Below are 16,674 nucleotides of genomic sequence, written 5' to 3'. Positions count from 1 at the left end.
CACCCCCAGCTCTCCCAGCCTGTCTCCAGAGCAGAAGGGCTCCAGCCCTCCAAGCATCTCTGTGGCCTCCTCTGGACTTGCTCCAGTAGCCCCATGTCCTTTCTGTGCTGGGACACCAGGGCTGGAAGCAGCTCTGCAGGTGGGATCTTACTTAAGTGGGGCAGAAGGGCAGAATCACCCCTTCACCTGCTGCCCATGCTGGGGGATCAGCCCAGGGCATGGGAGGTTTTGGAGCACACATGGCTGGGGCATGTTGAACTCCTCATCCTCCAGCACCCCCACATCTTTCCCGGCAGGGCTGCTCTCCATCCCTCCATCCTTCAGCCTGGATTGATACCAGGGGTTGCCCTGACCCAGGTGCAGCACCTTCCACTTTGCCTTGAACCATAATTCAGGTGAAGTGCCCATAGAAGAGCTGAGCTGCGATGGCCTCAGCCAACATCCCTGGTCAGAGCCTCATCCAGCTCGGATCAGCCCCACCAAGGGGCTGGACTCCAGCAGATCTCTCACTCCACCATGTGTCAGAGTAATGGAGACCTTTACCTGTCTGGAAGAGGTTCAGCTCACACTCCAGGTAGTCAAACATCTCCACCGTCAGCTGGAAACTAGGAAACAGGGTTGAGGATGGTTGGGGACTGTCTCCAAGGACACCCATGAGGAAGGGTCCTGTCCCTGCTTGGTCATGCTGCCGGTGGGGTTGGGCAGATCGTGCCACCCACCTACACCCACTCCCTCCCAGACCTTCCCCTGCCCTGCACTCACAAGTTATTGACGTCATTCTCCCCAGCCTCATCAAGCTGCCGGTCAGACATCTGCAGATTTCCAGGGAATCGGGGATTCTGTGGGGAAAACAGGAGTCAGGAAAGGGTTCCAGAAAATCTCCTGGTCTGGCCACAGCTCTGGGAGCACCAGGGCTGTGATCCTGCAGCCTCAAAGTCAGCTCTTGGATGAGCCAGGGGAGAGATGTGGGGGAAAAGGGAGGTAGCAGAGGGTCTCTGAACCCTGGGTGATCACAGCATCCCTAATCCACAGCATCCGTTCTCTTCCCAGCAAGAACAGCTGATTCTCCCTGGGCTGAGAAACCTGCCTAGCAGGGAGCAGATAGGGCTGCCAGCAGAGAACTGGACAGGATAGAGTGATATCCCAGGGCGTACCTGCCCTGGCCTTTTAGGGAAGGTCACATCACACTTCCAAAAAAGGGTGATGGGCACAAAAACCACCTCTTTCCAGCAGTTCTCCCATCTAGGATAGCTGAGGGAGAATGGAGTGTGCGTGTCTCCTACTACTTGTAATCCACCAACTCCCAGCCCAGCCCAAGGAGCCCTGGGCCACCAGGAATCCTGCCACCCCTGAAGCATTGGTCCTTGGGTCATTTTCGATGGCCACTGGCAGATTTGGGAATATTTCATGGAGGAAGTAGGATATCAATGCTGGTACCTTGCTGTCACCCCAGTGCTCACCCCTTGCTACAGCCTTAGGGACAGGGAGGCTTACCTTGGTGTGAAATTCCATCTTGGTTCTCAGCAGTTTGAGGTAGATGCTGCAGAGCTGACCGTAGCCCTCGCTCAGGTGGCCCTGTGGGGACCCCAAAAAGCTGCTGAGATCCAGGGCAGGCTGTGGAAAAGCCTTCTGCTGCAGAGTAACTGACCCCTCCCTTATCTCCCCAAAACCACAGCCAAACCCTCCTCGCTAGCACCTGGATGCAGAGTGGTTGAACTGAAGCGATTTGGTCAGACCTTCTCATCACCTTCTCTGCATGTTTCAATGCTTCATTTGACTGTCAGAGCCGAGTTTTTATTGGGTTTTGGCATAAAATAGGAAGGAGGCATTTGATTTTGGTAGAAGGGAACACAGAACGCAACTGAAACCCAGTCCAGGTAGGTGATAACAGCCACAGGTCAGCCATGGCTATGCTCTGCTTCCTGGGAGAGGGAATCCCCCAAGCCTACACCCCCCCAGCCTGGCCATGGCACCCGCAGGGTCTCCCCACCATGGCTGGCAGGGTTGGTCACCTACCCACATCCTGCTCATGTCACTCAGCTCATTCTTGTATCGCACAGAGTCTTTCAGGACCTGGAGGAATGATGGTGACAATCAGTAGGCAGAGCACCAGGACACAGTGTTCCATACTTGAAACCAGGAACTGGGTGACAAATGGGAGGTCTTGATGCATTCCCAATCCTTTATTGCCACCACCAGCCCTGGGTGCCTCCAGTTCCCCAAGGAGGATCCTTGCTGATGGCTCCTGCACACAAGCCATTGCAGGTGCTGAGCAGTTTCCTCTGGCACTGGCACTGCAGATGGCACTGGGGTTTGAGGCACACAGGGTTTTGGGCAGGGCAGCACCAGGACGGCTCTGGCACCCAGGACTGACCCACAGGAGGGCACCAACCCTCCAAGAGGGCCCCAGCTCCAGGCCCTGCTCAGGATTGACCCCTGGGAGACCAATGACCCTCTGGGAGGACTCCAGTCCCCACCCCAGGACAGACCCCCCAGACGGACACTGACCCTCCATCACCCGGTGCAGCCCTGCAGGGGAAAGGATTTGGCCCCAAGCTGAGCTGTGGGCACTCACATTGGAATGTCCATCCCGGAGAAGCTTGTGGAAGACATGGCAGAACTTCCAGCAGAGCACGGCGTTGCCAGACAGCGGCAGCCGGTTCACCACTGACCAGAAGGTCTGTGCTCCCTTCTCATGGTGCGTGCCCAGGATGCACGGTGCCGGTGGTCAAGGAAGCACTCCTCTGCCCTTTGATGATGGAGAATGGCCACCCAAAGACAGCTGCAGCCAGAGTGGCCAGGCCACCACAGGGAGCTAATGATGCCAGTCCAGGCATTCGATGTCCCCAAAGTGGCACAAGCCACCCTCTCCCCTGCCACCAGCCCTGCTCTGGGAGCACCATGGCACATGCAAGGCTGGGGCTGTGCCTCTGCTGAGCCTTCCCAGGTGCCTGGCTGGGATGCTGGGGATCCACTTTTGGTGGCAGTGTCCCAGCCTACTGTGGGCACCTTCCCCTCCTGCCTTCTCCTGGGATGGCAGTGCTGGGAGCACCAGCCTGGGTACCTACCAACATTCAAAGGCTGTGACAGCAGTAGCAGGGACCCCGTGCCATGATGGAAAAATATCCAATGTTGTTAATAGCCTCCATCCTCTCCAGTACCCTGGGAACCTCTCCTCACACACCCTCTTGATGCTGCCCCTTTTCCAGGCAGCCCCAGCCTAGCTCCCACAGTCCCATGGCCAGCTTTGAGAAGGATATTCCTGGCATGTTTCTCCTTGACAGCCACTTCCTGTGCATTAATGGCCTTATTGATGCTGACGGTCTGCAAGAGAGAAGTGATGGGGGGGGTGAGATGGGAAAGGCTGAGGCTCCCTCATGGTCCCCCCCTTGCTCACTGAGACCCTCTGGCTCTGCAGTGGCTGGGTTCCATCCAGGTCCCCAATCCCTGCTTGTGCCAGATGGATGCTGACCTTTCCCAGATGCCTTTCTGGGATGCAGTTGGCATCCACCAGGTTCAGCTGCTGCCAGGACTCATTTACTCAGGATAATAATGAAGCAATTAAAGCAGTGCCCACAAAGAACCCTCTGCTGCCCTCAGAGTGGTGAGACGGGCAGGGGGAAGACAAATTCCTCCCTTGCCTTTGGACCGTGGGCAGCAGCTGGCAGCTCCTACCCCACTTCTGGGGTGCTCAATGGGGACGACAATTTGGGGCGGCACAAAAAATTGGGCAGTAGGATGGCAAGACCACTGCCAGGGCTGCCTGGCAAAGGTCCTGGCTGCTCCATGGATTAGAGGGACAGGAGTGAAACCCACAGGCAGCACTTGCCATGCAGGTGTTGAGGACCTTGGGGAGTCCACGCTGAGGAGCCTTGGCATAGCCAGCCACCATTTACCCTACGGAATGCACTGGAAGAATTTTCCAGGCAGGATTTCTAACTCTACCCCATTTCTGATCCTTCATGGGGACACAAAGATGCCAGATCAGGGTCATCCTCTCCCCAGGGTCCCACATCACCAAGTGCTTCCTTGGCACCTGCTCCAATGAACATCCTGCTGCCAAGGGAAGGAACTGCCTGGCTCAGCACTGCCAGAAGCAGCTCATTACTGATATAAACCAATTAAAGTAGTAAGATTAATTTCAGTGCCTTTCTCACTACAATCATTGCTGCAACCCTACTTCCTGGTCCTCTCTGAGGTGGCCCCACGTGGCTTCATCTATATGGACTCCAGTAAGTCTGTGCTGAGCAGGGCTGGAGGGGCCCACAGGAGCCCCAAATGTGGTGTACACCCCAAATCCCCTAGGAAGTCCCTCTGCCACCAAAACATGTGCCAGCTGGAGCAGGAATGATGACAGCCTGAGAGAGATGAGACCCCACCCACAGCTGCATCCCAGCCCTGCACCCCAGCCCAGAGCCAAGCACCCCCTTAGCTGAAACTGTGTCCGGATGTTCCAGTTCTGATGCAGGGATGCCACTGCTCTATGGTGTTTGCAGCCCTATCCCCACTGGCTCTGGGTGGTGACCATGGAGGTGACCAGTAAGGACCATGGAGGTGACACAGGAGGTCACCAGCAAGATGCAGGAGGCTCATGTTGAGGTGTCAGGGGACCCGAATTCTCAGAAGCCTCAGCCCCTTGTCAGGAAAACCATAAAATTAAATTTAGCATTAAAAAAGTGCCAGTCTGGATGACCATGTCCTAGAGGCCTAGAGCAGGATGCCTGCATCCCAATATCCATCTGTGACACGTGTCATGGATCCAGCTCCAGGGGCAGCTTGTCCTCATTCAAAATCCCAGTCCTCAGCCCCAAAACCCCCAAGACTGTCAGGACAGCCGTGATGAACCAGCCGGCACAGTGAGAAGTGTCAGGATAAATGCACATTCCACCTCAGAATGGAGTCCTGGACCACAAGGAACAAGCCAAATGCAAAGCCAGAGCTGGGGAGCAGAGGCTCATAGCCAGAAGTGGGATGTAGGCCCCACTTTCCCAAAGCTGCTTCTACTGTCCTTGAACGACCAGAACAGGGGTGGTCTCCGGAGGGAAGCTCTGCTGCATCCCTGGGAAAGCTAGAAATGGAGCTCCCAGTTGAACTGCTCCTTCGTGTCAGCATTTCCCAGCAAAGCAAGGACACTTTTTTCTAACTAAGGAAGCCCCAGTGACCTCCAAGAGTGAGAGGACACAGTGGGAGGGTGATGGGGACTGGCAGCCCTTGGTTCCAGGCAGGGACCAGCTGGAACTTCCATCCCCAAGTTCCTCAACTCCATTTGAAGCACACACATCCATCTGGAAGGTAGAAAGGCTTCTGAGGGAAATCTGGGTCTCACTTTCTGGGTGTAGTTGTGGACAGCTCACTTTCACATTGCATCCCCAGGAGTGCAGGGCAGGGGTCCCATCCCCGGAACCACTTGGGGTCTGCCCAAATTGCCGTAATCAGTGTCTCTGGCAGCGCCCACATCAGCAAATTGGGGGAGCAAGGAGCAGTAGCAAGAGACCAAGGCTAGAATTGTCACCTCTGGGGGACAAGTGGGGTCAGGGAGGGTGATTTGGCTGCAAAATTGGGTCAGAGCAGAGGGAAATTCGGGGCTGCCTGGACAGCAAGCCCAGACCCCTTCCTCACAGAGGGTCTTTTACCCTGACTCAGAGATGCCGCTCCCCACCACCATCCCACACCTGCAGCTGATGTAATTTTAATTTAATTATGAGCTTCCAACCTATGGGAGTGATTTCTGACCCACCAGGACACATTTGGGCTGCACTGCCAGCCCCGCTCCAGTTTCGTGAACAGGGCAGGGGACATCGGGCAGCCCCACACTGCACCCTGCTGCTGGGACAGGAAACCCTGGAGTTTCCTCTTGTGCAACAGGCCACGCAGGAAGCAGGAGGAGAGTCCAGAGGGGTCTGTTGCAGAAGGAGAGGTGTGAGCATGACACTGCCATCCAGTCAGCCCTGAAGAGCCACAGGGCCAGGACTGGGCTCAGTGGGGCAGGACGTGGGGCAAGGCTGTGCACGGGGCTCTGCCAGGCTGGGGAGTGGCCCCATGGGTGCTGCAAGGGCTGGGAAAGATACTGGGGCTGGGAAGGCTGCAATGGAATGCTGCAACCACTGTTAGCTTTCCAAGCGTCACTTGAGCAGGATGAGGAAACCCCACCGATGTGTGCATGGAAAGGCACAGGCCATTTGGGAGCGGAGCAGTGTGGGACTATCTATCCCCGGGCAATGACATCTTTCCAATAGTCTTTTCCTCCCTCTGCAACATCAAGGGGATTCCCAGAAACCTGTGGAAGGTCTACTGCCTGACAGGCCACCATATGGCTTGACAGGCCACCACAGCTTTGTCCCACGGGAATTCCCAACCCCTGATCTAGCCCAGACCTTCTCACATGGAGATCCCACAGCAGGGCAGAGCCATCAACAGCTCCGCACTAGGGCGACCCATGGACCAGGTCTCATGTCACCTCTCCAGGCGTGTATCTGCAGGCTGCAGACAGAGAAGCCCAAAACTGCATGGAGGAAGAGGGTCAGGATGACAGAGGCTTTCTGAGCCCTGACACGCACTTCCCTCTGCCACACACACCCTCACTCCCCGCCAGCTCTTCCCAGATTACTCTCTGAATGCAAAATTTCCCATTTGAAGGCAAAGAGCCAAGCTTGGCTCAGGAGCAGCACGCCTTCCTGCTTCTTTCATTTCTAGAAGGAAACGAGTGTTGATTAAAGAATCCAGAGCTACTGCAAATTATTTGGACAAACTGAGTAAGTCGCAGTGCAAATCCTCTTAGTAATGCTCCCTCATTTCTTCTTAATTCCTTTCTATAAATGGAGAGCTGGGATGGAGCGTACCTCTGGAAAACTGCTCACAAGCCCTGCAGTCACAGGAGCTTCAGAGAAGGGAGCGAGCAGGAAGACTTGACTACAACAAGCCTGGAAGAAAAATCCATGGGCTTAATTAAAATGCAAATCCCAGTAAAGCAAAGCTTGGCTCAGGCTCTGGAGGGTGTACAGAACATGGGAGCCAAGCTAGCTCTTCCAAGGGCACATCTTAAGCTGCGCCAAGGGAAATATAATCTGGATATTAGGAAAAAGTTTTGTATGGAAAGCGCAATAAAATTCTGGAATGGCCTGCCCAGGGAGGTGGTGGAGTCACTATCCCTGGGTGTGTTTAAAACAAGACCGGATGTGGCACTGCGTACCACAGTTTAGTTGAGGTGTTAGGGCATGGGTTGGACTCGATGATCTTGAAGGTCTCTTCCAACCTAGTCATTCTGTGAATCTCTTTAAACATCACCCACCTCCAGCAACTAATGTCAAATCCCAGCCTCAAGGGGCTCAAGGAATGGTTTTGTCCAGCAAAATCCTGGAAAAAAGCCAGCTGGGTAACACCTGGGGTAGTCAATGCTCCACTGAGGACTGGCAAGACCCCCTGGGGACAGCTGGGGTGGCTGCGGTCCCCCCATGCTGGGCACCTGTGGCCTGACAGCAGCAGCAGGACAGGAAACAAGCCTGGTTTTGTGCCTGACAGCAGCTGGAGGGAAAGGGAGGCAGGAAGGCAGGAAAGCAATGCTGGCAGGCCTGGCTGGCTACATGGGATGTAAAACCCAGGGATATATTTCGATGTATTGGACAGGAGGATGCTCAACCTGCCTTTCCACTCAGTCCCATAGGCTTCTTGAGAGCAGGGAGTCAGGAAATGTGAAAAATACCTTCCCACCACTTAATCCAGGCTATTTGGCTGCATCTGCTGCTGAATCCATGAGTGTGGAAAGCAAGTGCTCCTCTCCTGGCTGGCTACATCCTGGAGCTGCTCTGGGGATGAAGCTCTCTGTCCAGGCTGTGTGAGCATATTCCAGAATATGCTGCTGCTCTTCTTACCTCCTGCTCCCTCCAGATGAGAATAGCTCTCAAAATGACACAAGTCTCAGATTTCACAATGCTGGGGCCATAAAAACAACTATTTTCCTCAAACCAACAACATATTTCAGTGACAGAGACCCCAAAACTTCACTGCATCCACTGGGGTCACTCCCTGTGGTGGTGGCTTCAGATGTCCCTCTCCAGGAGGAGATGCTGATGCCACCAGCCCAGATGCCAGCAGGAGGAGGATGAAGGTGTCCAGAGACAGCCCTGAACCCCAAGTGATACCAGTGTAGGTGTCTGGGGTCACCTTGTCCCACAGTCTGCACATGGAACACCCCAAAACGGAGTCACCTGGAAGATGGCAACAAACTCCGTGAGCCATGCTGGAATCCAATGGCATCACCACGATGCTCTTCTTGCAGAGACCTTGCTCTGGCATTGCTGCCTCCAGGTCTGCTCTCTCTCCTAAAGCCAGGAGGATGATGACTTCAGATCAATGACACCACCAACCCCTCCAGCACTCAGCAATGCCTGATAAAGGAGTGTTATGGAGCTCTTCCAGCACTGGTGGGGTTTCCTGGGAAAAAAACACCTAGGCCAGGAAATGGAGTGGTGGTGTGAGGTTCAGAGGTCTCTGACCACAAGCAGACATGCAAGGCTGGAAGCTGATGCCCAGCTTCTAGCATGCCTTTGCCTTGAGGGCTCTAGTGCTGCTATCCCAGCAGCAAAACCAAAATAAAGTTGCAGGATGCCCATTATGTCCATTTGGAACATGCCTGGACAGCCCACTCCACCAGCTCCCAGTTCCTCCTGAGGGCAGCAGAGGTTGGGATGCACAGGAGGATGCACCCATGAGCTGTGTGTAAGGACTTGACCCACCACTGGCTCTTCCAGAGCCTCCAGTGAGAATTCCAAGTTCCACACCATCAGGAGGGATGGGGTAGGATGAAACAGTGTGATCCAATTGCTCCTCCACCTTTGAGGCAAAGGAAAGAAGGAGGATGACCAGCCAACCAATCTGTGGTGGATCCCAAGGGTTCCAGTGAGACACTCAATGCCAGCAGGAGAGAGCTGGAATGATCACAGGGAGAGTTTGGCTCCCAGAAACGAGAGTTTATCACAGTGATCACATCACTGCCCACCACAAGGAACCAGCACCTGTGTGCTGGGCAACTAGCTTCCTCCAGCCATAAATAACTTATGTAGTTTAATTACTTGGACATGGAATTTTAAAATCCAGTTTAAGGAACGTGGACTTTTCTTTTACACAGATAAACCTTAGGGGGGAAAATGATGGTAAGAAGAAATTTTGGGGAGAATAGCTGGCAAAAAGCAAGGCTACAAAATCCAGATCTCAGAGGGAACAACTGGGGAAGCTGACAGTGTAAAGTTCAGAGCCCAGGCTGCCACTGCCTGACACTTCCAACCCCAGAGCACAACCAGAGCCCATCACAGGGAGCTGGATCTGAGGAGAGGCAGAAATCCAGGGGGACCCCCAGGATCCCCATCCCTCCGTTAAAACATGCACATTTGCTCATTACTCTTCTCACTTAATTACTGCTTCGGACAATCAATCCGTGCTCAGCTGGCTCCGCTGCAGCCAGAGCCTTTCCCATGAGCTGCCCCAATAGCCAGGCTTTTAATTTTAAATGGGGATTTTATGCAAGGATAATCTCTTCCAGCAGTGGTCATTTCTGTCTGGGGAGGGAGTGTGGCCATGTCTGACAGGGTCAGTCCAGGAAGGTCTACCATCACCTTTAAAAATTCCTGAAACATTCCCAGTCATGCTGACCAGAGTCTTCTGCTTCCCAGCAGATGCAAATATTTAGGCATTTTTTGGAACAGGAAGAGATAAAGGAGTGAGGATGAAGGATTTGCGGAGCAGATGCAAGGAGCTCATCCAGATATGCATTTCTATGATCAACTACCACCTAGGACCCACCTTTCTTGAGAAGCATCACCCCAGCAGGAACACAGCAGCTCTTATTGTCCTAGCAGGATATTCTGAAATTAAGCTCAGATCTAGTGTTGGTGGAAATTGTTCCTTGCAATGCTTCTGGGTGAGCAGCAGCTCCTGGGAGCAGGATGGGGCATCCCTCTCCTCTTATCCCCCCAGGATGTCTGGATCTTGCAATGGTGCCAAAAGCAGCCACGACCACGTGGACTCAGTGCTGCATCTGAGGGACATGCTGGACCACCAGGAAAAGCCAAATCCCTCTTCCCAGGAGAGCAGCACAGGGGTGAACATGCTCCCTGTAGGAACAGTCCCTAAAAACCCACTTCTCGCCCCAAACTTGTTTTCATTCCTTCTACCTGGGCGAGAGGCAGTCCTCATGGGCCAGAGGAGCTGTGACACTGGGCACAGGGACACAGGTGCATGGAGATACACATATGTGGGGACACAGGTGCTCGTGGGGCCATGGCAACATGGATGCACGGGGAGTGCTGGTGGGAACACGGATGCATGGGGACACCAACGCTCGTGGGGACGCGGATGCGTGGGGACACCAACGCTCGTGGGGACGCGGGTGTTCGTGGCACGGCCTGAACCCCGCCGAGCCGGGACTGGGGGAAGACGACTCACACGGACGTGTGGGATCGAACCCCCCACAGGCCGCAGCCGCACGGCAAGCTCCGCATCCTCACGGAGACGAGCCCCCCACACCCGCCGGCGGGTCCCGCTGGCACACGAACCATCCCCGCTCCCCATGATGTTCCTCCGGGAACCGCCGGTACCGAGGGTAAAGAACTTCCCCGGGAAGGAGTTTCCCTGGATGCGAAACCTGATTCCAGGAATGAGCCCGGGAGGGGCGCGAGGGTCCCCGGGGGGTGGCCGCGGTCCGGCACTTACCACCTTGCCCAGCTCCATGGCGGGGGCTCGGGGCTCGGTGCGGGCTCAGCGCGGCGCGGCGGCGGCGCCCATGGCGGCGGCCCCGCGGGGCGGCGGCGCTCGAAGGTTCTCCCGGCCAGCGGCAGCAGCGAAGCGGGCGGGGCGGGGGCGAGGGCGCGCTCCCGCGAGGGGCGGCACGACCGAGGCGGGGGGCGCGGCCGCGGCGCTCGGCAGGAATAACAAAGGAGCCCTCGGGGGGCGGGCGGTTCTGCGGGACGCCCCCCGAGCGTGCCGCCCCCCGCGCCCGCCCACCCCCGCCGCGCCCGCTCCTGGGCAGCGGCAGAGCGTAGGAGAGGATGATGGCCAGACGGTTCGCGGGTAGGGAGCTTCGCATCCCTCGGTGCAGCCGCCCTAGTCCTGCTGCCCTACTATAGATGCACGACCCTCACCCGAAGTCCTGCGCCACTGCCAGATCTGCTGCCCCATCCCTGGCCTCCTGCTCCATCCCCTGCCCCGCTGCCTGACCCTCTACTCCACTGCCAGACCCCTCTCTTACTCCCTGTCAGACTCCCTACCCCTTTGTCTGCCCCCTCATCCATTCCCTGTCAGCCCTCCTGCTCCATCCCCTGCCCCATCTCTGTGCCTGGGGGTGAAGCTACACCGGTGGGTCTGTCTGCCACCTCGGCAGAGTTCACTTGTTCCAGAGCCTATTTGGCTGCTAGCATCTTGCTTCCAACAACAAGAGCAATTAAACCGGCGTAGTAACAAGCCCCTGGCCAGAGTCAGTCCCACGGGCAGGCAGGAACAGCTCGTTGACCACCATGACCACCCCACCGGGGGACAGGAAAGCGTCCAGGCAGGAGGATTTTGGTTTTTCCCAGCTCCTCCTTGTGCTCAAGGAATATTTTCTGATGGGAAGGCACAAAAGAAACAGAAACCATTCTTCTGTGACTCAGTGAATTTCCTAAAAGCAACCCCAAAGCACTGCCAGGGCCCTTGGCTTGCCGGTGGAGGAGATGCTTCAGGGCCCGAAAAAACAAAGTGCTGCTGTGGGGCCAGCCCAACCAACCAACACACTAATCCAACACAGTAATCCCTTGGGATTACTGCAGTCTAGTCATGGCTCAGCCACTTACTCTGGGATGATGGTTTGGCCTCTCTTAATGAGATAATAGGATCCCACATCCCCAAGCAGACAGAGCCCTGCCACCCCTGCACTCTCCCAACACCCAGCTCCACAACCACCCAGTTCACCCCAGTGTTGGGGGAGCTATCAGGGTCAAATCCAGGTCATGTTTTCATCAGGTGGTTGTTAAAGCCCTGTGAGATCCCTGGGATGGACAGATGGATGGAGCACTGCTCGGCAGCACTGCTTGTCTCCGAGCACACAGCTCACAGGTTTTTGCTGGACTAAATGTGTTTTGCTAGAGCAGATGGTTTCAAGCAGCAGCCAAGTTCCTTTGGGGGCAGAGTCTGGATGGTGCTCTGAGCCTGGGAACGAGCCCAGATCAATGCTCTGCAATCAGGGCAGGCACCTGCCCCTATTAGGGGTACCTGCTCCTGTCACAGGTGCCATCATGGGGCCAGGCTTTGTGCCCTTGCCCCAGTGAAGCCCCACAGCGAGTGACTCCCAGCTGTGTTCTCAACATGAAAAGTGAGAGCTTGGATCCTCACTATGCAGCCCACCCCCCAGCATAGAGTTCCCCCCAGCTTAAAGGGATCGTGGAACTAATTGATTTCCCCTTAGCTGGGTTTAGCATCGCTCTGAACTCAGTGCCACGACCCCTGCTGCCTGCGGCCCCAGGATATGCTGGAGGTGTAGTCCAGAATTTCCAGGACACCATCTCCAAAGTCACCAAGAAACCAAGCCACAGCTTCCAGAGGCCACAGTGCTGCAATTACCACTTGGTCATTAAGTATTAATGGTTCATTTGCATGAAGAGACCTTAAGACAGGTATGCAAAGAGCACAGCCAAAACCAAAGAACTTTCTCTACAATACCACCTGCATGAAAAATAGCCTCTGAAATAATAAGTAGGATACATCCATTTTTTCATAGTTACTGGTGACATGCTGTAATGCTACTGGAACCTGCTTGCAACCATGCCAGACTGCCCACCCCCCACTCACAGGCTTTGTGCTCCCTCCACCTGCTGGAGGCTCTGCAAGAAGTTTTTTAAACTCTATTTCAGCAATCACCTCTCATTAAAATGATGGGAATTAGGGTAAAATGTCACAGCAAGTGTGGCCTTTTGTCATTGCAGCCTAGAAAGGCTCCTCGGAATGCTCCCTAAGGCTTTGGCTTTTACATCTCTGATTTCTGTTGGAGCAAATCTCTGCCTGAGCTGATGCTCAGGATGAGAGTGGGAAGCCTGGGCCAAGCTGCTCCAGGGAGCATTTACGTGCCTCTCAAAGGTCTCCTTCCCTCTTTTTTCCTCTCCTTCTGTTCATTTTACCAGGTCTAAAAATACTCCACTAAAAACCATCTTCCTCTGCAGCCGCCTCCCTCCTAGATGACTAATAATATCTGTTGCTCCTTCTTGATCTCTCTGTATTTCCCAAGTCTTCCCCAAGGGAAGGAACCAAATCAGGGCTCAACCAACTCCTTGGATTCAGACTCCTAAATTCATTTTCCTCAGAGAATGGTATTTTTTCCCATCTCCTCCCGTGTAGCAGCAGTTTAAACCCACCTCCCCAGCTCACAATAAACTAATCCTGCTCCACGGCTTACAACTGCCCAATGCTGCTGAAGCATTGTTGTGATATGGGAGCTCCAGGATCCTGGCATTTTCAGAGCTCTAGGGAGACTAGCAGGTTCACTGGGAAAACCACCAAGCACTTGGAAAACTATTTATTGTCTGTTTTTTTTCAGGTTTCAGTTTTTTCCAGCAGCTTTCCAGCCCTGGAGCACACTCCCTTGGGGAATATGCTGTGGAGGCTGGGTTAGGCTGGGTTTGGTGTCTGGTCCTTGGAGCTGGATGACCAGCACTGGCTGTGTAAGGAGCTTCCATTTTAGGAGCAGGGGGTGAATGCTGGGCACTGGGGGTGTTTGGGATAGTGGGACTTAGTGGGGAAAAAAGCCATTGCCACCCATGTGGTGACAGCAAGTTGAGTTTTTCCTCTGAGTGGGATGTTAGAACACTGTAACAGGGATTGGCTTTCCTGCACTGCTCTGTGTCTTTCCAAAACAGAGCCAAAACCTGCACCAGGCATGCTCCCTACTGCCAGCACCACATCATGGATTAGTCAGGATACAGGGATGGAGCAGTACTGGCAGGAGCTGGAGATGTGATGAGTTTCTCTCGACTCAGATACTGCAGTACAGCCAAATCCCTCAGGGCTCAGCCCACTGTGATTTTCCAAAGAGATCCATCAATGAACAACCTTTGGAAAACCCTCATGCTGACACTGCTGATGTGAAAAATGTCCCCAAATGGTCACAGTCCTGGTGAACCAGCTACTTCCAGCCCCAACCCTGCACTACATGGAGGCAGATTTAAAGGGTATTTGGCTGCTCCAACACTTCTGGAAATCCCCCTGGCCAGCTAATGCCCAAATACCTTTGCAAATCCTTATTTAGGAAAAATATCTGCTTGGGAGCAGTGCTTAAAAAGCTCAATGCCATTTTCAAATCCATGTAATGCTGCAGTTTCCTGGACATGTGAAAGTGAGAGGAAAAAGCAGATCAGGCTGAAGCACGCACAGGGCCAGGGCTGTTGGCTGTGCCCAAGGCCGTGCTGGCATGGAGTGCCAGGGGTTATTTCAGCACCAAGCTCCCCCAGCTGCTCACCACGACTAGACCAGCATGGAAAGCAGGGAGGAGACCAGTCCTCCCACACCACCCCAGGCAGGAGATCCAGAAGGGCTCCCAGGGCCATGGACAGAGAGGTGTGTGTGAAGCTGCTGCTAGCCCAGCAGGGAGCCAAGCTCCATTATCCCTCCTGCCTTTACAGGAAGCCACTTGGTTGAGCTGTCAATATAGAGATTTTTTTTAAAAAACACAAACAAACAAACAAACAAACAAACAAAAAACAAAGAAAAGACCTAACCAAGCAACCAAACAAACAAAGCAAGCCAGGTTCATGGTGCCATTATTGATCATTTGGTATTTTTAGCTCCCTGTTCAAGCCATCCTTGTTGGTGTTACAGCAATCACACACAGCCCTCTGGAACACAGCTCAGTGGGGCTGCTACAAGGTAAGCAGGAGCTCAGAGAGCAGCAATACAATGCCAACAGGATTAAAAATGCAAGAGGGAAAGAGAGAGGTGGGATGGGATAATCAACATCCTCCCCCCTTGCTGCTTCCAGCTCCTGACAATGCTGCAAACCAGAGGCAGATGAAACTCCTGTTTCCTACCTGGTGTGTATGGCTGGGAACCCATAGAAAGGATGAGACTGATCTGAATGGTGCCATCAATGGGCTGGAGGGAAGGGAGGGCCTCCGGAGGGAGAAAGACAGGCTGGAGTAGTAGGTCCATGGGAGCGTCATGAGGTTCAGTCAGGCCAAGGCCAAGATCATGGACCTGGGCCAGGGCGATCTCTAGTGCCAGCACAGACTAGGGTGGTCTGCAGGGACCCCAGAAGTCTGTGAGGATAAACACCCTCAGCATCTCTCTCCACCCATAGGGCCATTAACTCCCATCAATGGCCCCCAACATTGTCCTCTCGTCTCTACTTGCAGGACTTCCATATCCTGGATCCACCGATTCCATAGTGATTTGGTGTATTCTGCCATCATTGATTTCATTAATGGATGGATGGATGGATGGATGGATGGATGGTGGATGGATGGATGGATGGATGGATGGATGGATGGATGGATGGAGATGACCCTGTAGAGGACTGGGGGATTCTGGTGGATGACAAATGGGACATGATCCAGCCATGTGTGCTGACAGCCCAAAAAGCCAAGCATCTTCTGAGATCTCCCTGGAGCTGCCTGCACCTCTGGGGTCCCAGCACAGGACAGTGATGTTAAACTGAACAAGGGTGGGGTCAGGTTAGAGATGGGGAAGAAAGGCTCGACCATGAGGGAGGTAAAGGGCTGTCACAGGTGAATCATGGCAGTGGGATGTAAACCTGCACACTTCAGCTCTATGTGACAACTTGCTCATCATTGCAGATGTCTCCTGGGTCCCCTGCAGCCCCATCCCTACATGCAGGTTATCTGGGAACCCTCCTAGGAACCCCAGGCTGGCTCTTCCTTTGCACACACACATTGCTCTGCTGTGGTGTCACTTCCTTCTCGCCTCATGCTGACACCACTGAGATGAGCCAATGCCCAAAAGAAGGAAACAGGGTCAGCAAAGAAGACAACTGCAGTGGGAACTGGCTCATCCTGCCACATCTGACCCTCACGGCTCCCTGGGCTCCAGTGGACTGGAGCTCCAGTATCACCCACCACCCTGCAAGCCCCAAAGTTTACAGAGGTCAACGCCCCCAGCAGCTCTCCCCATCCATGGGGATGTTTACCCCCAGCCATGAGTCCACTAACCCACCCATCAACAACCCCCAACTTTGTCCTCCTTTCTCTAATTGCAGCCCTTCATACTGGGATCAGTGTCACCAGTGACTCAGAAGATGGTTGATAAATCACAGAATCCCAGAGGGATTTGGGTTGGAAGGGACCTCAAAGGCCATTTCATTCCACCCCTGCCATGGGCAGGGACACTTTCCACTATCCCAGGCTGTTCCAAGCCGTGTCCAACCTGGTCTTGGACACTTCCAGGGATGGGGCAGCCACAGCTTCTCTGGGCAACCACCTTACAAGGAAGAATTCCTCTCTAATACCCAATCCAAACTTACTCTCTTTCAGTTTGAAGCCATAAAACACATCTCCCACTCATTTCCTTTTAAAGTTGCGAAGTTCTGCCCTGGAGACTTCATAAATGGGGAGCTGAGGCTTCACACGAAGCACAGTGCCAAAACACATTCAGCGTCTGCCCTCAGGTGCCTTCCTTCCCTCCCCCAAAGCATAGTGAGGCCCTTGT

The 16,674-nt window shown here is 54.2% G+C and overlaps 1 protein-coding gene across 1 annotated transcript in view; it reads right to left on the bottom strand.

The window, feature by feature from the left end:
- HIP1 (huntingtin interacting protein 1) overlaps nt 1-16,674 on the bottom strand; it is a 43,407-nt gene that overhangs the window by 11,563 nt on the left and 15,170 nt on the right. The window contains 6 exon segments of the mRNA XM_030962411.1: nt 544-605; nt 763-839; nt 1,495-1,575; nt 2,017-2,073; nt 2,576-2,718; nt 3,261-3,324. Of these exon segments, the coding sequence (XP_030818271.1) occupies nt 544-605; nt 763-839; nt 1,495-1,575; nt 2,017-2,073; nt 2,576-2,718; nt 3,261-3,324 (484 nt within the window).

Source organism: Camarhynchus parvulus, chromosome 19 (assembly GCF_901933205.1).
Source record: "Camarhynchus parvulus chromosome 19, STF_HiC, whole genome shotgun sequence".
NCBI lineage: Eukaryota > Metazoa > Chordata > Aves > Passeriformes > Thraupidae > Camarhynchus > Camarhynchus parvulus.
The sequence above is the reverse complement of the archived record's forward strand: the minus strand, read 5'-3'. Positions and strand labels throughout refer to the sequence as shown.